The sequence below is a fragment of the Diaporthe amygdali genome (genome assembly GCF_026229845.1).
Source record: "Diaporthe amygdali strain CAA958 chromosome Unknown NODE_3_length_2959817_cov_65_330692, whole genome shotgun sequence".
NCBI lineage: Eukaryota > Fungi > Ascomycota > Sordariomycetes > Diaporthales > Diaporthaceae > Diaporthe > Diaporthe amygdali.
The window spans coordinates 137,223-163,939 of record NW_026517023.1 but is presented as its reverse complement, the minus strand read 5'-3'; the positions used below and the strand labels follow the sequence as shown (position 1 = coordinate 163,939).

At 55.2% G+C, this 26,717-nt stretch overlaps 9 protein-coding genes across 9 annotated transcripts; 3 read left to right on the top strand and 6 right to left on the bottom strand.

The window, feature by feature from the left end:
- Positions 1–310: 310 nt before the first annotated feature.
- Positions 311–1,525, bottom strand: J7T55_002425 (uncharacterized protein; the record flags this gene model as incomplete). The annotated part of the gene is made up of 1 exon (XM_053137497.1): positions 311–1,525. The coding sequence occupies one exon, from the start codon at positions 1,523–1,525 to the stop codon at positions 311–313; it is 1,215 nt and encodes a 404-aa protein (XP_052998296.1).
- An 812-nt stretch (positions 1,526–2,337) lies between these two features.
- On the bottom strand, positions 2,338–5,013 carry J7T55_002424 (yfw family protein 5; the record flags this gene model as incomplete). Its single annotated transcript, XM_053137496.1, has 4 exons — positions 2,338–2,387; positions 2,442–2,523; positions 2,612–4,253; positions 4,325–5,013. The coding sequence occupies 4 exons, from the start codon at positions 5,011–5,013 to the stop codon at positions 2,338–2,340; spliced, it is 2,463 nt and encodes an 820-aa protein (XP_052998295.1).
- Positions 5,014–6,356: 1,343 nt separating this feature from the next.
- J7T55_002423 (uncharacterized protein) lies at positions 6,357–9,129 on the bottom strand (the record flags this gene model as incomplete). Its single annotated transcript, XM_053137495.1, has 4 exons — positions 6,357–6,722; positions 6,819–7,026; positions 7,524–8,870; positions 8,936–9,129. The coding sequence occupies 4 exons, from the start codon at positions 9,127–9,129 to the stop codon at positions 6,357–6,359; spliced, it is 2,115 nt and encodes a 704-aa protein (XP_052998294.1).
- A 1,207-nt stretch (positions 9,130–10,336) lies between these two features.
- On the bottom strand, positions 10,337–11,603 carry J7T55_002422 (maleylacetate; the record flags this gene model as incomplete). The annotated part of the gene is made up of 2 exons (XM_053137493.1): positions 10,337–10,360; positions 10,632–11,603. 2 exons carry the CDS (start codon positions 11,601–11,603, stop codon positions 10,337–10,339), a joined length of 996 nt encoding a protein of 331 aa, XP_052998293.1.
- A 1,535-nt stretch (positions 11,604–13,138) lies between these two features.
- On the top strand, positions 13,139–14,221 carry J7T55_002421 (naphthalenedioxygenase subunit alpha; the record flags this gene model as incomplete). Its single annotated transcript, XM_053137492.1, has 3 exons — positions 13,139–13,167; positions 13,254–13,306; positions 13,386–14,221. The coding sequence occupies 3 exons, from the start codon at positions 13,139–13,141 to the stop codon at positions 14,219–14,221; spliced, it is 918 nt and encodes a 305-aa protein (XP_052998292.1).
- Positions 14,222–14,957: 736 nt separating this feature from the next.
- J7T55_002420 (peptide transporter mtd1) lies at positions 14,958–17,382 on the top strand (the record flags this gene model as incomplete). Its single annotated transcript, XM_053137491.1, has 3 exons — positions 14,958–15,174; positions 15,225–15,392; positions 15,449–17,382. 3 exons carry the CDS (start codon positions 14,958–14,960, stop codon positions 17,380–17,382), a joined length of 2,319 nt encoding a protein of 772 aa, XP_052998291.1.
- Positions 17,383–18,397: 1,015 nt separating this feature from the next.
- On the top strand, positions 18,398–20,866 carry J7T55_002419 (flavoprotein involved in k+ transport; the record flags this gene model as incomplete). Its single annotated transcript, XM_053137490.1, has 5 exons — positions 18,398–18,518; positions 18,748–19,366; positions 19,433–19,581; positions 19,651–19,982; positions 20,039–20,866. 5 exons carry the CDS (start codon positions 18,398–18,400, stop codon positions 20,864–20,866), a joined length of 2,049 nt encoding a protein of 682 aa, XP_052998290.1.
- A 371-nt stretch (positions 20,867–21,237) lies between these two features.
- On the bottom strand, positions 21,238–23,328 carry J7T55_002418 (uncharacterized protein; the record flags this gene model as incomplete). The annotated part of the gene is made up of 1 exon (XM_053137489.1): positions 21,238–23,328. The coding sequence occupies one exon, from the start codon at positions 23,326–23,328 to the stop codon at positions 21,238–21,240; it is 2,091 nt and encodes a 696-aa protein (XP_052998289.1).
- A 1,257-nt stretch (positions 23,329–24,585) lies between these two features.
- Positions 24,586–24,952, bottom strand: J7T55_002417 (uncharacterized protein; the record flags this gene model as incomplete). The annotated part of the gene is made up of 2 exons (XM_053137488.1): positions 24,586–24,847; positions 24,909–24,952. 2 exons carry the CDS (start codon positions 24,950–24,952, stop codon positions 24,586–24,588), a joined length of 306 nt encoding a protein of 101 aa, XP_052998288.1.
- Positions 24,953–26,717: the final 1,765 nt, after the last annotated feature.

Here is a 26,717-nt window from a genome sequence, read left to right as displayed (position 1 = left end):
CAAAGAAGCTCCGGACTAGACTAGAAGCCTGTCCTATAAAAGGAAGTTCCGTGGGCTGGGGAGTGCACTTCACCGAGGGGGTGAATTGGACTATACTGTTCGCCTACGGTTGTGTTGGATTTATCTGTGCCCTTGTCTTTGCCGTGGCTTGGTCAACGGCACGCGCCGACATCCAAAGTGGTTTTGCCATCGCAGGTTTCATTGTGACCTTCACATTGTTTTGCCTTGGAATTGCTCGTACAGAAATTGCACTTGGGACATGATCGCATCACATTGGCAGGCATATATCCTTCTAAATTATACATGAAGACTACTTCCAGAATATTCTACCTTCCATCAGCCTCCTCGCTGTTCTGAATACAGTTGCCTTCTCAAGCTCCCCCTCCCCATCATACCTCGCGTCAACATGCAACGTGCCACTCGCATGATGAATGACCAGCCCTGCCTCCCCAGGCACCGAGCTCATACACTCGGACACCGTGCTACCAGGTAGCTTCGAGGCCGCCGCGATAGCCAGCGCAACGGTGACGGGGACCGCCTTGTGAGGCTGGCCAACAGACATCGCACGGGCGACTATGCTCTCCCCCGAGTCTGGATTCGGAGAGACGAAGGCAATCTTAGGCACACTGCCAGGCACCTCCTCCGGCGAAGCCGCAAGCCCCATCCGGACGCCGACCTGCCGCCGGATCTTGTCCAGGGTGTGCGTCAGGGTGGGATGGTCCTCGATCTCCTGGGGGCTCAGCTGCCCGTCGACACCGAGGTCCGAGGCAAGCACGAAGCAGCATGGGTTGCCGACGTCGATGCAGGTCGTCTTCACCCCCTCGAACACGTCTGTCACGTTGTCGGTTGGCAGCAGCTTCCCCGTGCGCGACCCAGCCGGTCTGATGAAGTCCAGGCGGATCGGCGCCGCGGTGCCAGACACGCCGTCGATGGAGAAGTCCCCGTGGGCCACGGCCTCGCCATCGGCGACAGGGAACTTGGCGTGGATGATCTTGCCGGTATTTGTGTTATGAATGCGGACCGTGAACTCGTCGACGGCACCCTCCGGCGCCTCCACCATCCCGCTGTCGACGGCGAACGGCCCCACGGCCGACGACATGTTGCCGCAGTTGCTGGAGTAGTCGACGTGCGTGTTCTTGACCCCGAGCGAGACAAAGGTGTAGTCGACGTCGGCGTCCCCGCGCGTCGGCCGGCCGACCACGCAGATCTTGGACAGGCTGGAGATGCCGCCGCCCATGCCGTCGAGCTGGCGCCCGTTGGGGTCCGGGCTCCCGATCACGCCCAGGAACGGCGCGGCCCACTCATCCCTGCTCCTGGGCAGGTCCTCCTGCTTGAAGAAGACTGCCCTGGACGTCCCGCCGCGGTAGTAGGCCGCCGGGAGCGAGTTCTGCTTGCGCGATGAGGAGGCCATCCGCGCTGATGTGGAGCCGAGGGACCTTAGGTGCGTGCTATGCTGGGGCACGGGCTTGGTGAGGGGCCTTGAGAGGTGGCTGAAGAGACAAGCTATGGGACGTTGGCGATGCATGATGGGTTTTCCAAAAGCGGCATTGCTAAGGAGTGCAGAGCGACTTCGTTATCCGTTCGCTCCTGGTGAACATTGTTTGTCCGGGGATCGAGCTCGGCCGGCTCCTCACTTATACAACAGGCCTGCAGTCAACGCACGTCTGCAGCCGCTTGGCGGCACGGGTGGGCACCGGGCCAAAGCCGGTCATAACGCCGCGCGGGCGACTGGAAGCACGGGATGAAACCGACGACCGCGAGAGCTCTGCCTGCTTTGCTGAACGGGCTTGGATTCCCAGCTCAATGAGCTTGGATTTCTAGCTGACTGAGCTTGAATTCCCCGTCACTTTGAGAAGGATATCTGTCATTTCAGGGAGTGAGAGTTCACGAACGACTCACCCAAAAGATCCTCCGGTCTAAATGCGTAATTGCACTCAACTTGCAAGACTGAGCAGCGCCGGAGAATATTTTCGGCGAAGGGTCCGAGGTCGGTCAGCGAGCCTCTGCGCTGCAGTGCCATGCTAAATGCTGAATGCTTTCCATCGATGAGATCAGCGTAAAACATGTCTTTCGTGTAATCTGTACATGGATGCGAGCTGGGAATGAGACCCAGACACCTTGGCAGGCCTGAAATGCACAAATCCATCTTCCTGACATGGTCTCACCGAGCAAGAGGCGCGCAATATTGGACATTCCATTGTAAGGACGTGAAGAATTAACAGATCGATTTGGGCGCTATTCGATTCAAAGACTGCCGCTTCATGTAGCTATAACAAATTTCAACTTCACGGACATCACAGGAATTTCAGGCTAGAGCATTTAGTCTCAGCCAAGTTCTTAACATCCTCCACCTCCACAGCCACCACCGCCGCCGCCGCCGCCGCATCCTGGACGAGAAGTCAGCATTTGAATCAGATGCACGCAAAGAGTAGCGAACTTACCTCCACCACCACCACCTCCGCAGCCGCCTCCGCCCCCACAACCGCCTGCGATTCCTCCACATCCACCAGTAGAACCACCAGCCTGTCGCGGAGCAGTCAGTATTAGAACATGGCAGAGAGGCAAGATAAAAGACAAGACAAGAATCGAGGTTGGGAGAGAAGGTACTCACCCCCGCTCCACCACAACCCCCAGCTCCGCCGCAGGCCCCAGCCGCAACACCCCCGGAACAGCTGCCAGCAGCGCAACTGGCCCAGCCGTCACATCCGCCGGAGCTGACGTAGCCGGGATCCCAGCCATAGTACATGCCCGGCGTAAAGTACATGGGGTAGATGAAGGGACTGTACATGAAGTACGAGTACCCCCAGTGGTCATAATACTCGTCACGAGGCGGCAGTTTCCGGCCTTTCTTCTCGGCGCGCCGGCGGGCTTTTTCGTAGTTGAGCTCGAGCTGGCGATACTTCCTGTCGCGGGCATAGGCTGCGAGCCTGTCCCGTGTGGAGGACATGTCGGTGGCGGCGCGCACGGCGTTGTGGGAGGAGATGTGGGCGCTCTTGTCGGGCGGGCAGAACTGGGCCTGACCCGAGGTGTGGAAACTCTCAGCGGCCTTGTCCTGGCTCCCCACGCCGAGAACGCGTGAAACTGAGTTGATGTTGTCGGACCGGATAGTCTCGCAGTACCAGCAGGTGCACTCGCTGTAAACGGCCGAGTACTTGGCCTGGTATGCCTTCACCGTCCAAGCGAAACAGTCCGACAGCTTGTCTTCATCGATCTTGTCGTCGTGGTCGATGAACTTGGTCGTTCCTGACGTAGTGTAGCGGTAGTAGGTGGAGGGAGAAAGCTGGTGGGTGTGCCATGCGAGGTCGACGTCCAGGGTCGGCACGCAAGTCTTGGTGGGGTGTTCCACCATGAGGGACACGAATCTTTTGTATTTTGTGATCAGCCGGGCCATGGTCTCGCGAGACGCAGGGCTATGAAGCCAGTCGATCTGGTACATCTTGCTAGTGAAGACACCCTGCCTCATTACAGCGCCGCTGAGGTCCAAGGCGAAAGGACTGAAATTCTCCCAGTAGCGAGACATCATCTTACGGACGCAAAGTTTGGCTTCCCTCCCAACCCTGCCGGGGCCGTGGGTGGGTCGACCTTCGATATCTTGTAGGGCGTGACTGCTGCGAAGGACCGTCTCGATCAGGTCGCGCACGTTCTCCATAGTGGGACGAGGGCTGGAACCTGGTTGGATAAGGTCGACAACCTGAGCTATGAGCTTCTTTCGGATCATCCTATTGGGAAATGTTCGAGGGAAGTAGGTAGCACGAAGGTCTGTTGGGACCGGCTCTGGACTCCCCTTGATAGGATCGAGAATAGTACCGGGCATTGGAACCGAGTCGATCACCAATGACTGGACGTCCTTTGCAAATTTGGCAACGGACAGCAGCTCCTTGTCGATCTGGATGGCACAGGACGGACACGAACGCTGGAACTTGCCATCACCGTATCCGGAGCCTACCAAGCCACTGAAAACAAAAGTCTTATTTGCTTCGTCTGTGCCGCAGGTGGTCCAGGGATGCTCTATGGGTACGTGGCAGGCGGGGCACTTGATGTGCTTGACCATGGCGTCGTCCGCATTATCCCAGTTGCGCCCCGTGCTGGCCACCCAAGCTGCTTTCGTCTCGTCGGATACGTTGTAGTTGAATTCGTTGTCGATGGCGGACGAGACGACGGCCCAGGGCATTCCAGTGGCCCAGAGAGAGGAAAGACCGCATCGGAGGGTATCTTCGAGGAAGGCCCGTGGGTTGAGCATGTGGGCGTGCCAGCTGGGTCGGGTCAGGTCAGGTCAGCATATTTGAAGTCAAGCAACAAGACAGGCGAAAAGGGGGGGGCTTACACCATCAACACATCAAGCGGGGGAAGCATCTCCTGTGTCCAACGCAGGTATGCCGTCTCGCCCACAAATTCGTGGTACTTTGCCCCCGACTTGTCGTTCATATCGGCCTCCCTCAGCATTGTCTTTGGGAACACATTCCACCAAGCCTCGTAGCGGTCGACAGCACGAGCAATAAAGAGGGCCCATCTTTTCTCCCTGATCTTGCTCAGGCGGATCTTTCTGGCGTCGGCGGACGTTATCTTGTTCTCCCCCTGCGAGCCATTGTGGCCGGCGGCGACAGCAGCAGTAGCAGCAGCAGGAGGAGGGACGGAGTCGGCAGGGAGTTCTGCGTCAATGTCGGAATCGGGGTCGTCAGCACGGCTGTCCCAGATGCTCCACAGTCCATCCGTGTAGCCCACATCTTCCTTGAGGGACTGGAGGGCGTAGAGCAGCTTCAGGTGGGCGAGGCATGTCTCGACAGTGGGGTCCTGGGGCGTGGACGAGATGGACAGGTTCGAGAAGGCGGCGGTTATGTCGACATCGGGAGCGTCGGATGGAGGTGCAGGCTGTCCAGGCTGGACGGCAGAGTATGCTGGAGGAGCATCATCGACGCTGCTGTTGGGTCGGTTGGTTGGCTGAGCAGGGGCGTCGTCCTGCTTGTCGCTGGACTTGGCCTTGGCCTTGGATATGGATTTGAAGAGCGATGGCATCTTGCTCCACTTACAAGTGCAGTTGGTCGCCTCCAAGAGCCTTGGAGAACTTGGCAGGGTCCTGTGGGCTCTGGGCTCTGGGCACTGGGGAAGTGGGGGGGTTCTCTTGGGCTTAAGTTAAGCTCAGGCTCCAAGCAAAGGGATGCTGGAAGACGGTGGCAATGCGGGGTAGTAAACGCCTAGTCTAGTTGTCTAGGTGGTACCTGGGCACAATTGGAGAACATCTCAGATTAACATCACCATCTCTGGACCGCTTGGCGAACTGGCATCACTGCTATATTTATGCAATGGCAAACCCTTCGAATATCAAGAACAGCATCATACTCGGGCGAAGAGAGGCCATGCCCATCCAAGAAACATCCTGCGAATGACGTCGTGTGTTGCGGCTCAGCAACCTTCCTTTGTTCCATGCTGAGTAGAGCTGACTCGAGAGCCAACATTTACATTCATTCCGCAGTCTCCATTCCGCCTTAGAACGACAATCAACAGTCCCCAGCCTCAAGAGCCGCCCGATAACAGTATAGATCTGCTGCTAGATCTGCAGCTACCCTTCTAGAAGCCTACACTACATACTGCTCGGCTCACTCCGAAAATTACCACCAATCGATCGCCTTGGCCTGTCATCCTGTCTGGAACTCTGCCTTGCCGAGGCACCTTGTTTTGGTCAGGTGCAACACCGTGGAGCACGTCGCCTCTTCTAGTGTCATCCTTCGCGTTTTCAGCTTTGTGTACCCAACTCACTGGCTGTTTAACGGGCTCCCGAACAGGTTTGTGGCTTGCAGAGGGGGGCAGTGCTGTTGGCTTGACCTGGTCACCCCTGTCGCTGATGATTTGCCCCTGAGACATCCAAACCACTTCAGGTCGCAGCAGCTTACTACTCTGCTACTGTACGCCGAGGGACAAGAATCACTGCAGGGCAGGATGGAAGTGCGTGGACTGTCGAATCTCTCCCAATTTCTTGCCAGATATTGCTATCGTCCCGGTCACAGAGGCGCATTGTGACATCCCGCGTCAACCCCCTCTTGTAAATGCTGAGCCTACAGCCTCGCCCTACACTTGACTTGTGAGCAGGAGACTTGTGGATGGATTAGAATCGAGTAAGAGCGAAGTGTACCATGGAACAAAGTTGATTTCTATGGGACACATGGTATCAAAAATGCCTCGTCCTTCGTTCTTATTGCCGAGATCATGCCTCCAGCACGTCGTTACCATCCCCTTCTCCTTCAGCATCAAGCTTAGATTGGCTTGGCTGAGACGTCTGTACTACCATCAGAACCTGCATCTACCTGTAGCTTCAATCCTCATCAATACACGAGGCTGTGCGTCCACGCTCGAGCCGGACCCTACGCTTGGCACCCTGGCAGCCCTTCGACACGCTCATGTTCGTTTGCCTTTCTCTTCGAGCCAGTGAGCGGCTGGTCCATCTTTGGGTTGTTTGTACCCGTAGAGAAGACTTGCATGTCTCGCCGGCGGACCTGGCCCTTCGCGTCGCGTGACGCCATACGCTTCGACGCGGTCAGCGCCATGTCCATGTCAGAAGCCGTTGATTTGGGATAGTCCCGCGCCGTCGCTTGCTTACTCGGCTGGTATGGCTCGCGCGTGGAGGGCGCCGGCGCCGAGGCAACGTCTGCCGAGATGGCGCAGGTCGGCCTGGGTCGCTCGACGAGGGGGGAGCCAATTACAGCTGGACCCGAGGAAGTCGATGGTAGCTAGGAGGCAGCAGCAGACCTTGTCAGCATTGAACTTGAGAGACGTGCGGATGGAAACAAAGGGGAGGCTCTTTGGGGTACGCAAGTGTAGCTCACAAGGTTGGGTAGACGAAAAGGAGGGTAAATATGGCCACCGTGGGCGTCCTGCTCGACGATCATGGCCTGGACCTGCTGGTCGACTCTCTCCCAGTCGGGCTCGAACGGGTCTGCGAGCCTGGCTCGGACTATGTTCCAGTTTCGCGTCATGGCTTGCGCTGTCGATGGAGTTCGCTGGGTTTGCTGAGTGTTGTCGCGCCATACAATGCTGCCGAGAACTCAGATGATTGCGAAGTTTGATTTGCCGCCCCTTTGTTGGTGTATACGACCTAGTAGTTAGGTCGACAATGACGGTAGCAAGCGAAATGATGATCGGTCCAGTCTAGTTCTTGAAATGATGGTAGATCTTGAGTCTGAATGTTTGTGGACGCTGCAAGGCTGGCTGGCTTGGTCCTCCAAAAGTTCTAAGTTGGAAACTGGACCTGCTCATGCCGTCAAGTATGGCGTTTGGCAAGGGCCAAATGAGTGAATTCAAGCTGGAGAGGACGGAGCGTGTGCCATGCGATGCCCACGAGGGGGAGTGTGATGTTGCTGATGTGTCTCTGAAGACTGTGGTTCCCACACAATCCTTCTGTCAGAGGAAAGGCACCTCAAGTGAAGGGCACACCAGAGGGGCGAATGAGCAGACACCGGTTGAGGCAGCAGCTTCAACTTGGATCTGACAAATTGACACTTGTTAAGAGACTTGGTCCCTCTGTTGCTCACAAGAAATTGTCTGTCTCCAGGCTGAACCGCGTCAGGCGATCTTCCAAGTCTCTCATAAGCTCTTCGTCATGCCCGCTGTACCTGATCAAGTCTCGCAGGGCTCTTGTCGTCCTCGGACTGTTACGCCCCTTCTTCTCCTCCATGAGTTGGAAGGCCTCCTTGAAAAAGTTTTTGCCTTTCTCGGCGTCGCCACCATCGCACTCACACATGCCGTTGATACGCAGTGCCTGGTACGTCAGCTCAACACACCTCTCCTCGCTCTCACGCATCAATGTTGGCTCGTTGTCCATGATGTCTTGACGTATCTGATCCAGCCTCTTCAGCGCCTCGGGGAACTTGTCTTGCCTGCGCAGACACATCACCAGGTGTAGCTCCAGGTGAAGTCGCTGCTCCACTGGGACGATCTCCGGGTCGCATGAGTTTACGACATATCGCAGGAATGCCTCTCGTTCGTCGTTCAGCCGTAGAGAGTCGAGTATGTCCGCGTACGTGCCTGTCATCCGCACAAAGGATTCGATATCGAACGGGTATAGGTATCCCCTGAACTGGTGCCACGCCGCCTCGGCCGCGAGCTTGCAGATTTGCCGGCTCGTCTCGACGTCGGCGAGCTTGAGGTCCCTGCATATCAATGTGATCGGGTGGTTGGAGCCCAGCACTACCCTGCTGAGGTCGTGGAGGTACGACACCAGTATTTGCATGATGTCCGGCTTCTTGAACCAAAGGCACAAGGACATTATCTGCATGAATACGACAACGAATTGGGGATCTTTGTCAAGTAGACCTGGCCGAATCAAGTCGAACGCTCCGTCCAGTGACTTGAACGCGACCTTGTCAAGGCCTACGACGAGGCTGAGGTTGGCGAGCGTCTCCTCGAAGGCCATTCGACATCGATGCACCGGCCCCTCGTGCTTCAGGTCGACAACGACACCGTCCACCTTGGTGGTCTCGAACGTCCCAAGGACGTAGCCCCTGCTGTGCAGTAGAATACTCTCGGGAATTCGAATGCTGTCGGGCGGGCTGATCTGCGGCGTCAGGGGCGCAGTGCCAGGGGCGAACTCCCACGGCGACAAGGGGCCGGGCGTTAGTAGCTCCCAACCTGGGCTCAGAGTTGCGCTACCCTGTGTTTTGGACTCGTTCTTCAGAGCTCTCCGGGCGACGGTGGCCCTCCTCTGCATGGCCTGCTGCAACCTGTCGGCACGGATGAGGCGGTCGCCCACCTTGTAGAACTCTGGGCCCGATGCATCGCCGCCTGCCGAGTCGTCCTTCTTCACGATGGTGGTGATGTCGCTGGCCCTGACATTCTTGGAAATACGCCACTTTGTCAAGCGGTCCTTGTACATCTTTGCCCTGCAATATGCAATCAGCATAACTGACTGGGCAGACGCGTCTGTGGCAGGGGTGGCTGCACTCACGTGGCACGGAAGCCGTACGTCTTGTCCATGAAGAAGATGAGCTCCTTGAGCTTCATGTTTTCGTCCCGGTAATGCTGGGTGATGATGGGGCGGAACTTGATCCAGTCGTCAGGCGTCGCCCATGCCCCGACCGGTTGTTGTGATGCCGGGACCAGGCTGGACGCCGGACTTGCTGGTGGTGTCGCCATCTTCATGTCCTTTTCGTTCCCCTCTCAGGGGGTATACAAGTCTTCTGCGATGTGTTGTTCCTTGGAGTCAACAAGCGTAGGACCCGGGTTGTGCTAGAGATTCTGCTCCCGGGTAAGTGCGTTCGAAGGCGAGGTCGGGAACAGTATCTCAGGGCGAAAGAGCGTCATCCCCTTGATTTTCTCTTCATCTCCACGAGTGGTAAATGGATAATGAGCCGCAGCTGAGACAAAGGACGCAGGAGTCACCGTTGGAATTCGGAAGAGCGTCTAGGTCAGCTTAGACGCTATCGCTTGGCGCTGTCTACTTAATAAGTGCTGCTGCGCTAGCCAGGATGTGGGGAGCCATCTGAATTGGGATTCAAAGCAGCTGGGACTGGTGACCATGTGGCCTTAATGAGATTAAGGCCTCGAGATGGTTATGGGTGAATGGCAGGTGATGTATCATGCAATGGGGACTGTCTCTGCTATATGGCGACACAGATGCGACATCTTTGTGCACTTGGGGGCAGTCTGCTCGCCTGTGCGATGCTCCAGCTGGGGCGACTGCTACACTCCCTGATTCCCTGCTGTGCCCACGGCCCGCAGAGGAAGATGGCTGTCAGTGGCTCCTCCTCTCACGCCCAAGCTTTCGGGATCTAGGCAGGCCACTGCTAGTCCACCTGGGTCTGTGTAGACATGGGCCATGCATTCTGAGCCGGGGGGAACTGCTCCCATCCCACATCTGGAGCGCTAAACCATCTTCAAGGGCGCAGGGTGCAGGCGGGAATCCTCCAGGCTCGGTTGGACCAACCGCAGGCTGTCGTGCATGACCGCGCAGGGTCAGCACCCATCCTTCCTCAGCACACGCGTTGCGGTTCATAGGGCTTCCGTGTTCGCCGATAGGAGCATGCTCTGCGCAGGCCCACCGGTTCATTCAGTCACTTGATTGGAACATGATTGTTGTTTGCAGCTGTTTTTCTTGTCCAGGGCCAGCCAGCATGGGTTAGAGGGCAATCCTGTCTCCAGTCTACTGTAATTCCCGCTGACATTGGATGGCATATTACGTGTATAAGCCGCCAGAGCTGGATTTAGAACACGCAAATGCTTGATTCAGAGTGTGTTCCCTAACAGGCGCGAGAAGGATCATGGGTCTGTGGGTTCGTGCAACCATGCACAAGCCCGAGCCTCAAAGCGAATATCGACGACCTGTTCGGCTAGCTATTTGTCCGTGTACTTACATGTCGCCGAAGCTGTAGCGCTGGTCGAGTCAGCTGGTCAGTTCCAGCTTATTTTGCCCAAAGGATGCAGATGGAAGAAGCATCGTGCATCGCAAGCCTTAAGCCCCCAGTCCAGCACACACACAGGCGGCTCTCGGATGAAATACGCTTCATGACAGCCGAGCCGTGCTCGTCTGGGTCCGCAAGCGCTCACAGATCAGCTTTGGCAGGTTCTCCGGCCCAGACTCTCCGGATCAACTCCCTCACTGGTTCTCTCTCTATTTCACGCGGATTCCAGTACGGGTTACTGACTGCAATGTCGGCAGCTTTGTCAACGTCCTCCTCCTTCAGTCCAAAGTCCTTCAGGCCCCTCTTCACCTTCAGCTTCTCCAGCAGGATGTTCAGTCCCTGGATCGCGTCGCCGTTGCTGCCCGGCAGCGCCTCGGCTAGCTTCGCCATCGCGTCTGGGACCCGAGGGGCATTGTACGCCAGGGCGTGAGGCAGCACGGCGGTGTGCGTCTCTGCATGGGGCAGGCCGAAGCTGCCGCCGAGGGTGTGGCAGAGCTTGTGGTGCAGCGACATGCCAACGCTGCCAAGGCACGTACCGCAGAGCCAGGCGCCATACAGGGCCTTGGACCTCGCCTCCAGGTCAGAAGGGTTGGCGACGATGGCGGGCAGGGAGGAGGCGAGCGCCTTGGTGCCCTCGGCGGCGAGCAGGTTGATGATAGGGTTGGTGTTGCGGGCGTAGAGGGCCTCGACGGCGTGTGCAATGGCATTGACACCGCTGACGGCGCTCATGCCGGCGGGCAGCGTCATGGTCAGGTCCACGTCGTAGATGACGGTTCCCGGCAGGATCTTGGGGTCGGAGCGCGTCTTCTTGGCGCCGTCCGCCGTCTCACCCAGGATGGGCGTCATCTCGCTGCCCGCGTACGTCGTCGGGATGCAGATGTGCGGTAGCCCCGTCCGGATGCTTATCGCCTTGCCCAGGCCGATGGTGGAGCCGCCGCCGATGGAGACGACGCAGTCTGCCTCCACGGATTGGGCGTGCTTGAGGGCTTCGTCGGTTACGCTGGTGGGCGTGTGCATCGTGGCTCTGCTGAAGACGCCGGCGACGTTCCCGCCCAGCACGGCCTTGAGATCTTCACCTTGGCCGACCTGCTCCGGGGTGGTGAGCAGCAGCGGCCGCGAGAGCTTCTGGCGTTCCAGCTCGGCGGGCAGCTTCTTGATGGTACCGCTGCCAAAGATCACCCTGCCGGGGTTGGCATTATACTCGAACTCTGCCATGTCCGCGGGCTGAGAGAGTGCTAGCAGCTGTGTGGGCTATTTCGTTGCGTAAGTGCCCAGGTGGGTGGGTGTGCATTGGAGAGGGATATGGACGATACCACGGTCAGGCAGATGATGTGGATCGCGTGTGGTGTATGAACTGGGAATCAACACAAAATAGTAAATATTACTTTCAGTCTCAGCATCGTCATCCAGACGAGTTTCTACTTCGGCTTTAGAGGTCGGTCTCCCCTCCAGTTCGACGCCCATAAAGGGTCCTCCCTTCCCCTCAACTCCCCTCCGCTTCCTCTCCACATCACCAGCTCGTGCTCCGCTCTACTCCGCTCAGGGTTTCCCGGGCCGCTAGAAATCCCCATGAATCCGGCGCGGCATTTCCTGAAGGGAACTCCAGGCCGCCGGTCGATTTGTCAAGTCCCGGTCTCTCCACATTCCGCGGGATTACCATGCCCCGCCAGAGCTCAAACAGCGTGGACAGAAGTTGGAGGGACCGCTGCCTGGAGTTTTCAACGAGCCTGAACTCTAGTGTGGCCGTTTTAGTCCACGGTCCATTTGAAGAGATAATTCTTTTCCATCTTCTTTATGTTTGACGTTTTATCCTTTTCAGTGCAAATTGATCCAACCTTTAAATGTTTGATCTATCTACAGATAATGCATGTCTTGGAATTGATCAGTCTCCAGAGCTACGTGATGTGGACGCCTTAGCAATGAAGACGGAAATACGGGAATAGAGCTGTCAAGACTGGGCATATGTGGAGTTAGGGGCAAATGTTGCTTTTCAGGTTCTAAATCCCAGTGCTGGGCCATTTTGCTTCAGTCCGCTGACTTCTGCTCTTCGACAAAAAATACCATGAGCACATCGCATCTTCGACATCCTGCTCAAAGATGCGTCGGCCTTTGGGTTTGTTTGCTCAGGCCGTCATGGTTATGCAAATTCAGCTCTCATTGCTTGCACGGGCCGTTCGTCACGGTAGCATGGCAGCCAAGATGGCACAGGTCGAGCCGCCGGTCTCCAGCGCCAGGTCTTGGTTGCACTAGGGGCCGGAGCCGAGGGCCCCGTGGACCTGGACGGAGGCATTGCCCAGCAAATTAGTGTGATTAGTTTTGTGGGGAGAGGTAAAGAATGTCAGCCCAAATAGTGGAGCTTACCGGCAGTAAGCAGCAGCCAAGCTGCACACGCAGTACAGCACATGTTGCGTGTGTATTGCTCTATTCGGTGACCACGATGACATCAGGCCCATGTGCCTGTAAATCAAGCCCCAGTGGGCCTCATACTGGGTTAGGGCTATATGAAACAGCAATGGAGACGCCCACGAGCCTGACCAGGCTCAGGAGCTAAAGAAATTGCCTCGGCATCTTCAAGAGCATGCTAGCTGGCTAGTGGAGCTTCGGCATCCGCGGTGTCGGGTCAAGACCAAGCAGAGAGTCATGGCGCTGCTTCATCAACACATGCTCTCCGCTCTTATCTTCCCCTCGACCTCCAGCACTGAGCTGTGAGAGGCTTGCAAAGGGCTCCAGTGTTCTTTTCGCTGTATACCATGAGCCAAAAGACAGTCCTGATCACGGGGTGAGTCGAGCAACATCATATCCAGCGAGCCCGGAGAACCGCTGGCACATAATATTGGCCATTGACCTGACCTCGCATTGCCGCAGCTGTACACCCGGAGGCATTGGTCACGAACTGTGCGAAGCATTTCGTGCTCGAGGTACGTCAACGACCATGCATCTCAAGTGCTCACGCAGACGGAGTCGAGAACCTGACGACTACGACGCCGACAACCACAGGCCTGCATGTAATCGCAACTGCCCGGAACCCCTCAGTCCTGGCAGATCTCAACGACAAGCCCGGCTACACTTGTCTGCCACTCGATGTAACCAGCCAGAGTAGCATCGACCAGTGCAAGGATGAAGTTGCCAAGTTGACGGGAGGGAAGCTCGACATCCTCGTCAACAATGCCGGCAGGACGCATACGGTACCGGCCACGGACCTAGACATCGACGACGTCCGCGCCACCTTCGAGGCCAACGTCTTCGGCGTCATGGCCATGGTCAAGGCGTTCGCACACCTACTGATCCCAACCAAGGGACTCATTATCAACTTCTCCTCGGTCGCCTCCATCTCACCATACCCATTCGGATCCGCCTATTGCGCCAGCAAGGGTGCCGTCAACAGCTACTCGCGCACCATGCGCCAGGAGCTGCGGCCTTTCGGTGTCAGGGTCATGGTCGCACTGCCAGGCACAGTCAATACAAACATCACAGTACAGACGGACCGGCAGCTGCCACCCGACAGCCTCTACAAGTCCGTTGAAGACGTGTACAAGTGGCGGCTTACCTTCAGCAAGCGGTCCCCGGGCTCCATTCCGCCGGCAAGCTATGCGAGGAAGCTAGTGGCCGATACGCTGAAGCCAGAGGCGCCCGTGATCCTGCGCGGGCTGCTAGGGGCTCTTGGGCTCTGCAGGCCGGACTGGCATTACTATGGCGGTATGGCCAGGCCCGCGTGGCTGGGGACGTACGTTGGGGAGTGGCTGATGGACACCGTGGTCTACCGCATGTTCAAACTGCCACTTCTGGAGGTGCTGTTGAGGCAAAAGGAGGCTCAGGCTAAGAAACTTAAGTAGATAGTTCGGCCCTAAAGCTTCCGTTCGCGCCAGTCTATCGTTAAGAATAGTGTGAGGCTCTGTGTTTGAAGCCATGGTGCGAGCCAGGTTGACATCTACTGGTCTGGTACTGGTCTGGTTAATGTCTGATCCCTCATATTATGTTGGAGAAGTCCAAAGGAGAGAGCGAGAAGGTGACATCTGACATGAACCCCTGTGTAACAGACTCCACCCACAGGAAGGTCGGGCCGCTTCTGCAAGTCCCAAAGGTGCTGACGCCCGCCGTCGCTTGTTCTCAATACCGTGTGAAATTCACAGCTGGACGGACCCATATTAATCTAGCCAGACTGTTAAGCTTTTTCCGTGCTCGGCTTCCTCCGGTCTAAGTCACCACATCCTGGCCTCGCACGATTTTCATACGTTCTCCCATTGCTGATTCTTTTACGTGATGGGAGGCTCCACTGCGCTTCTATCACCTATTACAGCCGAAGACCTGCGAGTATGTGCCTTGCTGGGAAATTTAGGGACTGGCAGGAAGAAATCGATACGGGTCCCGTCATTCACCCTCAGAATCGCGACATCGACCTCTCTGCCCTGAGTCGCCACTGAGCCAACGTTACCTTGGGTGGTAAAGTGAGACAATCACCTGACGAGGGAGAAGCAAAATGATTTATTAATTGAAAGCCTCTTTAATTCACGACTCGTCTTCGTATCGCGATTTGAGAGTCACTGCGGCTGTTTTTAAGTTCGCGCAACAATGCCCGACCAAGACGCGAACGAGGCTTCCTCGGCCAAATTGAATCCGGCAGTGTCCAAAGCTCCACTCGTCCGCGATGTAACGGAGGAGATTGACACGGCCGCAGACGACAAGACAACAGAGGCATTTCCTGACGAAATAGACGGCAAAGGTTCCAACGCCGCAGTTGTTGATGACGATGTCGAATATGTGCACGGCCACCCCGTCATTCGCAATGGTATGTGAACGCACCAACTCACATACGGCAACTCTGACAAATCTGCGTAGGCATGGATGTGTCTAGGTTCGTCGTGTCGGATCGCGACGATGGCGATCCTGCATTGACTTTTCGGTCCATCATTTTGGGAACAATATTCACCGCCTTATCCAGTGTCATTACGATGCTGTATGTCTTCAAGCCGACCCAGATGCAAGTCTCGGCAGTCTTCTTGCAGCGTAGGATCCCTTCCAACCAATTTGTTGAGTATTAATCAGTTGCTAATGTTTGGCAGTTCTGGTTTTTATCTTCGGCGAAGCATGGGCGCTGGGAACCCCTAGTCCGGAGCGGTTCAAGTGGAAATGGGTGCAGACGATTCTTCGTTTCCTCAACTTCGGCCAGCCCTTTGGTATCAAGGAACATGTCGTGGCATCCCTTATTGCATCCTCTGGCAACAACGGCCTGTCGGGCGTGGAAATCTACGCCGTGGAGAGGTTGTTCTACGACCGAGCCGTCTCTGCCTCTACCGCGGTCTTGGCGACATTCTCGATCTCACTCTGCGGATTCGTTTTGGCAGGGGTGCTGAGGCCGCTGATTGTTTACCCTGCAGAGATGGTATATTGGTCAACGTTACCACAGGTAGTGCTCTTTCAGAACCTGCACTTTGACCGCATCGCCAACAAGGGCCGCCTTATCAAGTTTGGAACCGCCCTTGCCTTTGCTGCTGTGTGGGAGATCTTCCCAGCCTACATCATAACTTGGTTTGGAGGCATTTCAATTTTCTGCCTGGCTTCGATGAACGCCCCTGAACATACCCGGACCGTCATGTCCACCATCTTCGGAGGAGCCTCTTCGAACGAGGGGATGGGCCTGTTGAACTTTTCTCTCGACTGGCAGTATATTCAGAGCACATACCTATCTCTGCCGTTCAAGCAACAGCTGAACTCGTGGATTGGCTATGCAATCTGGTATGTCGCAATGCCTGCACTATTTTACAGCAATACTTGGGGGGCGAAGACTTTTCCCTTCATGTCGACGTCCTTATTCGCGAGCAACGGCACCAGGTGGCAAACCACAGCAATCTTGGATGACCAAGGGACCATAGATTTTGACAAGTTGGATGCGATAGGCCTGCCGCACTTGACGTCCAGTACGGTCTGGGGCTATTTCACCTCGAGTCTGGCAATAGGTGCACTGATCACCCATGTCATTATCTTTTATGGCAAAGACATGACCGAAGCTTGGAAACAAGCTCGCAGCAGGACCCAGCCAGATATTCATTATCAAGGCATGTTGAAGTACAAGGAGGTGCCCATGTGGTGGTACCTGGCTCTTTTCGTCCTGACCTTCATCGCGGGGCTGGTGGTGAACATCAAGGGCGAGACCACGCTGCCTGCGTGGGGCTACATCGTTTCTCTCCTTCTCGGCGCTTTCATCGCGCCCTTCTCCTGTGTTCTTTACGGGTTGTACGGGACAGGAGTCGGGACCAACCAGATCTCCAAGATGGTCGCAGGCGTCGTGCACCCTGGAAGGCCTCTTGCCAACCTCTACTTCGCCAGTTGGTCACACCAGGTCATCCTTCTGGCCGTCAATCTCAGCAATTGGCTCAAAGTGGGCCAATACACAAAGGTGCCCCATCGGGTCATGTTTGGCACCCAGATCTACGGGACCCTCCTCGGAGCTGCTCTCAACTACGTCGTCATGACCACGATCGTAACCAACGAGCGCGAAGTTCTCCTCGACCCGGTAGGCACCAACGTCTGGAGCGGCTCCACCATACAGAGCCTTAACTCACAGGCCATCACATGGGCTCTGGCAAAGGACATGTACGGCCTGGCAGGACGCTACGTGATCGTGCCCCTAGGCCTGCTCATCGGCGCCGCCCTCCCGGTACTGCACTGGGGAGTGATCAGACTGTTCCCTCGTGTGCGCGAGTGGCCGATCAACACCACCATCATCTGCGCGTTTGCCGGGCAGGTGTACTATGGCAACACGTCGTGGATCTGGTCCTCCATCGCCGTCGGCGTCTTCTCGCAGCTCTACCTACGCCGCCGGCTCCCGAGGATCTACAACAAGTACAACTATCTGATTGGCGCAGCACTAGACGGGGGCTCGCAGGTGGTCATCTTCATCCTCTCCTTTGCCGTCTTTGGCGCGAGTGGGACAGAGCGTCCGTTCCCGAGTTGGTGGGGGAATCCTTCCGATACCAATCCTGACCACTGCTTGTAGTTTGCATGCAACGCAAGACGGCATAGCCTTTGCTTACGTTCGTACCGTATATAGGGATGAACAATAGAAATCACTGCTTACCATGCGTACTTCTCATTCGTTTGATACTCCGACTTAGTAACCCGAAACTTCCGGACGTGCATAGATCGTGATGGCCCGGAAGCTTAATCACGCCGATGAGCCGCTTAATCGGAGTACGTGAGGCTGATTTCTGTGATACACACATACCTGTGTAGTCTACATACCTCGGGTAGGTAATTTCGGACTCCCCGCCAAGAATTTCGCTGCCTGAGTGGGTAATGTTGATGTTTAGCCTCGCAAATTCCTACCTTGGCTTGGCACGAACGAGAAGCGTTTAGCTGGGTACTAATTGAACTTCCACTTGTAAGCTTTGTGTAACCGGAGAGTACAGAGCAAGTGTCCTTTGAAATATTACCCGCGTGCGGCTAGGGGTGATGCTAATGTGATTATCAGGAGATTAACGGACACTTCTGACATCCCAGCGCAGTAAAAGCCACTCCACTACGGACCGGATAAGATGAACTGGCACCATGGAATACCCCAACGTAACACCTGCAATCTATCCACAGAGAGTCGAGGAGCGCCCGATAATGATTTACAAAGTCAGTGCAATTTGGATTGATTTTGCGGCATTGTGAACGTGCTATGTGGACTGGCCCTTGGCAAGCAGCTCGCATACTTCAGCGTAGAACAGGAAGAGTCGGATTTATGTGGTCTTGCTCCGTGGTGGCCCCCGCGGTGACAGCCGCGGGACAGGTTACGAAGTCAAAGTTGCAGCCGAAGTTAAATCAGCTGGTTAGTCCAACGGATTTAGGACTCGGGAATCGGTTGCGGACCCACCTCCCGGTGGACGTGGGGATATCTGTGGCATTGAGTCTAAATGGGCAACCCTGAACACTCAATGCAAGACTCTGCGAGAGGCTGTTGTCCCGTGGGGAAAGACGTGCTAGTTGCCCCAGATCTCGCGTCGCGTTTAACGTCGCATCCCGCAACGATGTCCCGACCTGCGGGGAACTCGAAGTCACCAGACGCCCACCCATCAATGACTGTGGACTCCGCGGTCGACTTTTCCCCCGACCCCGACATCACCGTGATTAGGACCTCAAAGTGGATTTGTATACATAACAAGCATCATCACGCACTTGGCCTTGCGCTTAGCCTGAGCCAGGTCGACTAGAAAAGACTCGCTCACGCAGCCAGGCGAAGGAGTTCAGAGTCAGAATCCAAAGCTATCATAAAACTGCTGCCTCCATATATTGCAAGAGCCAGGATGGGTTCCGGTATGAGCAGGATGGTCCTAGGTGCTTAAAAGTCCCGAGCTCGACTCACTAACAGATTCCACAGTCACACCTCAACAGTTCGAGGAATACCCTCCAAAGTGCAGCCTACAGAAAGACATCTACCGTCCATTTCCCCCGCTGCCAGATAAATTGCCAGCACCAGCCGATGTAGACGGCGCCGCTCTCGTCACCAAGGCTCTCCAGTCCCTCAAAGATGCACTCGAGGCTGAGGATATTTCGCAACTCAAAGCCCTTTTCCTTAGCAGTCAAGCCTACTGGCGTGATCTTCTATCTTTCACGTTCCACATCAGAACACTCAACGACGGACCTGTCATAGCCACGGCTCTGAAAAAGCTGGTCGGGGAGCGAGGCCTTGTCGGTGGCTTCAAATTCGTTCCAGGCTCTGTGCACGACGTGTCGCCTACCCCGACTCTCAGATGGATTCAAGGTTCCTTCACCTTTGAGACGGCAAGCCCCAAGGCAAAGGGTGAAGGTTCAGTCCAGTTGTTCCCAGAGCTGGGATCGGATGGCCAGATCAGTTGGAAGTTATGGATCCTGACCACCTGGTTGGAGGACTATGCGGACTGGCCAGAAAACACACACCTCCTCACGGCCCCAGGGAGGAATTTACAAGACGTCGAGCACATCGACACCGACGTCCTGATCGTCGGCGGTGGCAATGCGTAAGTGTAACGACAAATCATGGGGTATTCATGGTGCATTTACATTCTTACTGACCTGCCTGCCAGTGGTCTCATCGCAGCTGCCAGACTCAAGGCTCTTGGCGTCGAGAGCGTAGTTGTTGACAGGCTAGCTCGACCGGGGGACAACTGGGCCACTCGCTACGATAGTCTTCGCTTCCACATTGGGAAGGGAAATTGTCACCCTCCATTTCTGCGTAAGTCCGCTCGCATACTATGCAGGGAGTCCAGGTGGAGTCGGCCATTTTCTCTGACCCTTCTCATAGCATATCCCGACGATCTCCCACTGATTCTCACACGAGAGATGCTATCCAGCCACATGAGGGAGTATGCCGACAAGTTCAAGCTTAATATCCTCCACTCCTCGACTATGGTGGGCAGCTCTTTCAGCAAGAACAAGGGCGTCTGGAATGCCAAGATCCGGACGCCTTTTGGCATGAAGACGCTCAGAGCGAAGCAACTTGTCCAGGCCACTGGGGTCGGCTGCGATCACCCATACATCCCAAATATTCCTGGAAAGGAGCTGTACAAGGGGGTTATCAACTTCCACTCGAAAGAGTACAAGAACCCGAGACAGTTGCTGGACAAGGGTGCCAAGGTCAGTGTCTCTCTCTTGATGCGGATCACCAGACGATGAGCTAACCTCATATATAGTCAGTCATAATTGTCGGCTCTGCCAACTCAGCCTTTGACCTGATGGAGGACTGTGCAGCGGCAGGCCTCAAGACCACCATGATCGCCCGCAGTCCAACGTTCATCTTCCCCTGGGACTACGCACTGTTCCCCGAGGGCCTTGGCCTGTATGAGCGGGTCCCTGCGCATGTTGCTGACAAAGTTCTCATGTCAGGCCCTGCAGCAGTCGGTGGGCAACTTGTCAGGGGCTCGTATGCGGCAGTGGCTTCGACAAAGGACAAGGACCGGTACAAGCTCCTGCTGGAGAAGGGATTCCCGGTGTACGACTCGGCCCAAGGGGGCGACCTAGTACATCACCTGATGGAAGCGGGCGGCAAGCACTTCAATGACATTGGCGAGGGTATCCGGTATATCGTCGAGGGTAAGGTCGCCGTGAGGGGGCTAGTCGAGCCAGTAGCATATACAGAGACAGGGCTCAAGCTCAGCGACGGCTCCACGGTCGACGCAGACTCAATCATCTGGGCCACTGGGTTCGCCTCAGACAAGGAGCGCAGTACAACGGCTGAGGTCCTAGGCAACGAGATATTCCTTGGGGATGACGGTGGTGACGCAAAGAGCGTGCTTGGGCCACAGGATGTGGCTGCTTTGAGGGACGGAATCTGGGGCGTTGACAAGGAGGGTGAGCTTCGTGGCATGTTCACGAGGCACTACCGCGTGCCCAACTATTACATCCATGGGGGCACGACTGCGCACCACCGGTATCACTCCAAGCACGTTGCTCTTTTGATCAAGGCCGATCTCGAGGGTGTTCTGCCCGAAGCGTACCGGGACACGCCTGAGCCTGTGTGAGCAGAAGTGTCTGGCTATAACGCACTGAAGAGGGCGGTCGAGGTCATTCTGGATAGGGGTTGCAGAGCACTGCCACACTTGCCAACAATTATGCCAGTCATGATACATTCAGAGCTATTTCACCACTGTCATGTGGCGTGTGCCAACGTTGAAAGAGTGGATTTCAAATCAAGGTGCAAAGGCTTCTTGTGTGCGTGTTCCTTCTGTCATATTATTGTCGCCTTTTACCATATCTACGTTATGTTGATATAAGCGCAAGAATTTGCGTCAGAACGATCCATCGTTTCTAGTGAGAAGATTGCCGGCTCTTGAACGCAATACTTTTCCTGGTAGTCTTGGTGTACGCTTGCTGACACACGCGTCTTCATGATTTACCACGCCTCCCATTTCTGTCCACCCATGGCAACAAGTCGGTTAAATAGCTCGTCTCTCAGCGGGCATGCCGTGACCTTCACCGTATCCCCTTGGCTCGTCACGATTTCCAGTCCATCCGCAATCTCCTTGCCCATCGACCACCCTACCACCAGCTTCGCCTTCCATCCATACCCGCCGATCTTCTTTAGCTCCACAATATCCGCCACCGCAATGCTCCAGGCAGGATGGACGTGCTCTGCTTCGATCTTTTCCAAGTCAGACTTGACATCCGTACTGAACGCTACGACGGGTATTGTCGCCTTGGTCGAGATGTACACGCGCCCCTTGTGGCCCTTGTGGCGTGCCTGGAATTCCACTGGGCCGTCAATGTGCTGATGACGTGGTATTACGCCCAGACGGTCTTTCGCTTTGCCAGACCCTGCCTTGGCCTTGATCGTATCTGTGCCAATGGCAGTTTTGACTGCGCCTTTGGTTGTGCCCTTGAAAAAATTAAGGAGTCTGCTCCCTTTGCCACCGTGCTTGCTGGATTTGGAGTCATCAATGTCTTTACCGTCTGTCTCCTGTGCCGTAGCTGGGTCTTTCCGCATGGCATCGTTGATCTCAGACTGAGTCGCCCCGAGTGGAGCATCACCGTCTGTGGCTTGCAAGTCCTCGGACGTGACCGCGACGGGATGCTCAGGGGTTGCCTCGGTCACGGTTCGAGGCGGTGGGAGAGGAGCCTTGTTCGCCTCGCCAATTCGCAAGAGTGTGATGGTGAGTTGTGCGTTGGTCGGGACACCCTTGAGGACAGTGTTGCGCAGCTCGAGGAGCTTCTGCCAGTTGGGGAACCTGCGGTCGAGGAGTTCCAGCCCTCGCGCAATGACAGGGTCACCGAAGAAACCGAATCCGATAGCGAAGGTCATGCCCTTGGTGAACATGTACGAGCTGACAAAGGACGAAACGAGCAACAGTGGAGTGACAACAAGTGCCAGACGAAGCCGATATGCATTCCGGGGGAATGGAGCTGTAGGACTCAAAGCGTTGCCAAATCGCTCCCAAGTGTCAGCTACATCGGCCAGGGCATGCATAATAGGCCTCATCTTGGTCCACATGGCCGTTTCCACGGGCACTTTGGTCTTGTCATGCTTAGACCCGGCCTCTTGCTTCGTTCCTGCGGCCACATTCCTTGCCTCCGCGGTACTGGCTGCGATTGCTGATGGGTCAGGGACTGAGTCGCCAGGCCCTTCATCGTCAACCGTGTCCCCCGGATGTTTGCCAGTTGCACTGCTCAGGGCCACAGATGCTATGCCACTGACGAAGTTGCTTGCCTCCTGCTCGACTGCCTCGCCCTTGTGCTTCTCCGGTGCTCCCGTTGCGCTGTCGTGGCTTCCCAGCACACCCGCTTTGGGTTTCTGTACACCTCCTGATTTCCCATCAACAAGCGCTAACGGTGCAGGTGGGAACATAATTTGTCGAGAAGGCGGATACGCAATGAGTACAATCATGGTTAATGACAATAGCGGGACGATGAGATCGAGGAGCCAGGCAGCAAAGTAGGCAGTTGCAAAGCACACGGTCCGTCTCCTCTCCCTCCAGGACCTAATCCGGGCAACATGCTTGACAGCAGCCAGTGACTGTATGATGACTGTCATGTACAGCCTCTCGAGGTTTGCGCGCAGCTTATCGGGAGAAAACTCCTCGTCATCGGCGATGTTCAGGTCGAGGCCGCCTGGGACGGGATTGGGGACAGACTTGACATGGTACATTTGCTTGTCGAAGCGCCTGATGAGCAGCCACAGCTCTTCGTTGTCCATGCCGCCGACCAAAGGCTGGGAAATCTCCTGTTTCTTCTGACTCCATCCCAAGTCGAGCACCTCATCCTCGTGGGCTTGCTGTGCAAGGCCTTTCTCTTCAGGGTCAGTTGTTGCCAGTTCGTGGGATAGAGATGGACCCTCGGTTAGAGTGTTTGATGCTTCTGTCTTGTCGGGGTTGCTGACGGGCTGAGTATCTGCTGGAATAGGCAGGAGGTCCGTAATGGCGGTTCCAGGCCCAGTGTCCCCGGTGATGGGATTCTGTGCTGGTATATCCTTTTCTTTGCTCTCAGCCATGTTGTGATGTCTGTCTCCCTCTAGGATCTGATAAGGCCAGTGCTGATCTGGGGATGTTCGTAGTGCTCTTGCTCGTCAATAACCAGTGACAATGTTAACATACTATGAACGAGAAATCTTGCGTTTGCTTTGGAAATAACAACAAGGGGATTTTCTTTTTGGCACTTTGAGCTGTGCTGTAGATAGGGAGCCTCTTTCCTTGGTCAAAGCAGACGCAGCTTCAGCTCTTGTTGAGGCCGCAAATGACGTCGTGGCGTTTTGGCACGCGGCTTGTGACGCCAACATTGGCACTAGTCTCATTCAATGAGCGCGATCTAGCGGTTCTAGTTATTTTTTGGGTTCTAGTCCTCTGCTAAGACCCACTTCTTGTCTTTATGTACATTTATGCTTCATTGAGACGTTGGTATTTGGTGACAGAATGATTACGTCTCGACGGAATCTGCTTTACAGTCTGGAGATTCTATCTGGTAGAATTGCGACATTTGAAGACCCACGCCCAGAAGCTTAAGTTGTAAGTGCCCGTCGTTACCTGACTTTCCCCCCATTCGGGCCTTTTCATAGAAACTTGTACGCCCGATGAACATCAGGCCTGCTTGTGAAACGCAATTCTGCACCTCCATTGACGGCTTTGCCTGCGGATGTAGGATGGTGTGTAGCTTACATTGATATACACATATTGCATGACGAAATAAAGCTAGGCTATGATGATCCATCTATTTATTTCCATTGGCTGATAGCGAATGTAAAGGAAGGTCCCGGTGCTCAAACGTGATGTAACGTTCCTTCAAACAGTCGGAGATGGTGGTAACCGATAGATATGTTCTTGAAAGAGTGAAGTGTTTGTTGACAAGCCTCGAACTACATTACAAAATGCAATGCCAAGTCCGCCCTTGAGCCCGAGTGTTGAACAAGACTGCATGGCTCACGTAACACCAGGTGGCTAGAACTTCAGTGAGAGATACCCATTTGACATTTGATAGAATGTTAAACAGTTTGCCCTGCCTTGGCCGATGCCAGAGATTACCAACATTGGTCAAATTGAGACTCTGGGTCTGCCATAATGGCCATATATCAATTGTAGAAAGTTCAGAATTCCATTTGTCCCATATCTGCAGAAAAGTTCGCGGCAGAATCATATATACAGTATGAATCCATTCGTAAAAAGGCTGGTTGGCTGGCCTCTCCTCATCTCATCAACCCATCGCAGAACTTTCCATATAGACATATTTCCTTTCGTCAAACGTAGGCGCGATGCTCTTAGTCGCAGTCACCCCGGACGCCATCAGCTGAGGCGTAGCATGTGCCCTTGCCGTCGACACAGGCGAAGCCTTCCTTGGCAACCGTCTGGCAGTGCGCCTCCCACTGGTCACCGTCGAGGGCCTTGCCAGACTTGGACACACAACGGCCCGCCGCCGAGTCGTATGAGACTTCGGTGCCGTAGGCGTCACAGGCGGGGGAAGAGATGCGCCAGTTGTAGCCGCCGTTGTTGCAGACACAGCTGGAGTGCATGTCGGCCATGCTGTAGGGGTTGTCAGCGGTCAGCCGGGTTGTAGATGACACAAGCATCAGAAGGGACTTACACAGCGCCGGCGAAGACAGCGAGAAAGGTGAGAGTCAACTTCATTTTGGTGGTGGTAAAATATCAGGTATGTACGACTCGGGGGGCTTTATTTTCTTGGCGGACGACAAGTGAAGGTGTGGCTTGCTGCTGAAGGAATGGAATAGTGAATCAACACTTGGAGGAAACGAAAGAATATCGACACTGAAGAATCGTGGGAGAAGAGACTGCGTGATGAGATGGCTTGGTTGGGAGTTGGATTTAGACACCGAGATTGTGGATGGCGATTAGAGTCGTCTTTTATGTCTTGATGAACGGGTTCCTGGCATGATCCGGTCCCATACAAGGCGGTCCCCACAGGCGACTCATGGCCCCTGTAAGGCTGGCAGGATAACCTTCTCCAGCCCTCACCTGTAATTTGATACCGTGGAGAAGGGACGCCCATATCGGGTATGATGTCTGCACGTGTGAGAGTCCCTCGCTTCCCGCGTCCGCGTGATCCGCACCGCCGGGCTAGCTGTGGGCAGATCCCTTCGCCATTGGTCTTGTGGATCTCTTCTACCCTTCGATCCTCCCGCTATGTATGACTTACTATCGTCGGAGTGGGACTCTGCTAGATAGGGATGTTCCCTCGTGGCAAACAGACGCAAGGACTGGGCTTCTAACGTTGACCATTGGCCTCCACGTTGTTTAACACGGCGATAGTCAACAACAAGCATTCTAGAGCAATCTTATTCCGGCATGGTCGGCGTGCATGCAGGTCACGCAAGCCTCCCTGCTGCCCTACAGGGCAAGTCCGAATTTAGAATGATTCGCCATTGTTGTTTATGCTTAGACAGGGGAGCTCAGGGCATAGCCTATTTTTATGTCTCTGTAGACCACCTCACCCCACATGTGTTTCATGTCTTCCTGCCTGTTCCCACGGTAGCTGACCAGGACTTCCGGTCTTCTCTCTCTCACCGTACACACAGCCACAGGGGCAGCGAGTCATGACGCGGTGCTCTCTTCCCCATGTAGTTTGGATGGCACTCTGCTTTTGTCATGTATCAAACGCGTGGGAGGTCCTGCCAAGGCGTACACTCTTTTTATCCGGGCAAGAACAGTGACGGGGCCGAATCACCTGCCCAGGTGAGCCCGGACAGCCCTTTGGCAGATCTCGAAGTTTACTGCAAATCTGTGCAGGGCAAACGTGTCTCAAGCTCTTGCTTAAACGTGGACTTCGGACGAACCTCGACAGTGCGGGAAGCTTAATTGCATCCGGATCCAAGATATGCTATACTGGGGTGTGAGGCTTGGCTGTTCCCGTCCATCGCGCGGCCTCTTCCTCTTATGTCCGTGTGCTTGTCAGCCAACGGCTCACTCCCATCACATTTCCTTTGCGCATTTGTTATTTTCACGGCTACATGGCATGAACCATCATGCATGACTGATGTCGCTCGGTTCACAATTGGCACACTTCGTATTTGCATGCCTCGTGCATGATCCAATGCAGCTTCTGCAGTTATGTCACACGGGTTCGCACCGAAAATAAGTCTCCACATAATCTCTCGCACCTCCGTCTGATCCAGCATGTCGGGGCCACACTACCTAGGCATCCCTGTCTTTACTTTGCAGACGTGTGTTCAAGGAAATCGATGCTACAGATTTCTCTGGAACATCGTGGAGACCAGAGAGCTGGGCTGAAGTGGACAATTCAAATAGTGTGAGGGGCCCAATGGAAAGGCTGATAATTCCTCCGTCTTGTTCTTGCGACAGGCCCAGGTCAAATCCTCTCATCGGTAAATTTTGCGGGACTTCTCCAGCTATGTTGGTAGTTAGTGAAATTCCTAAT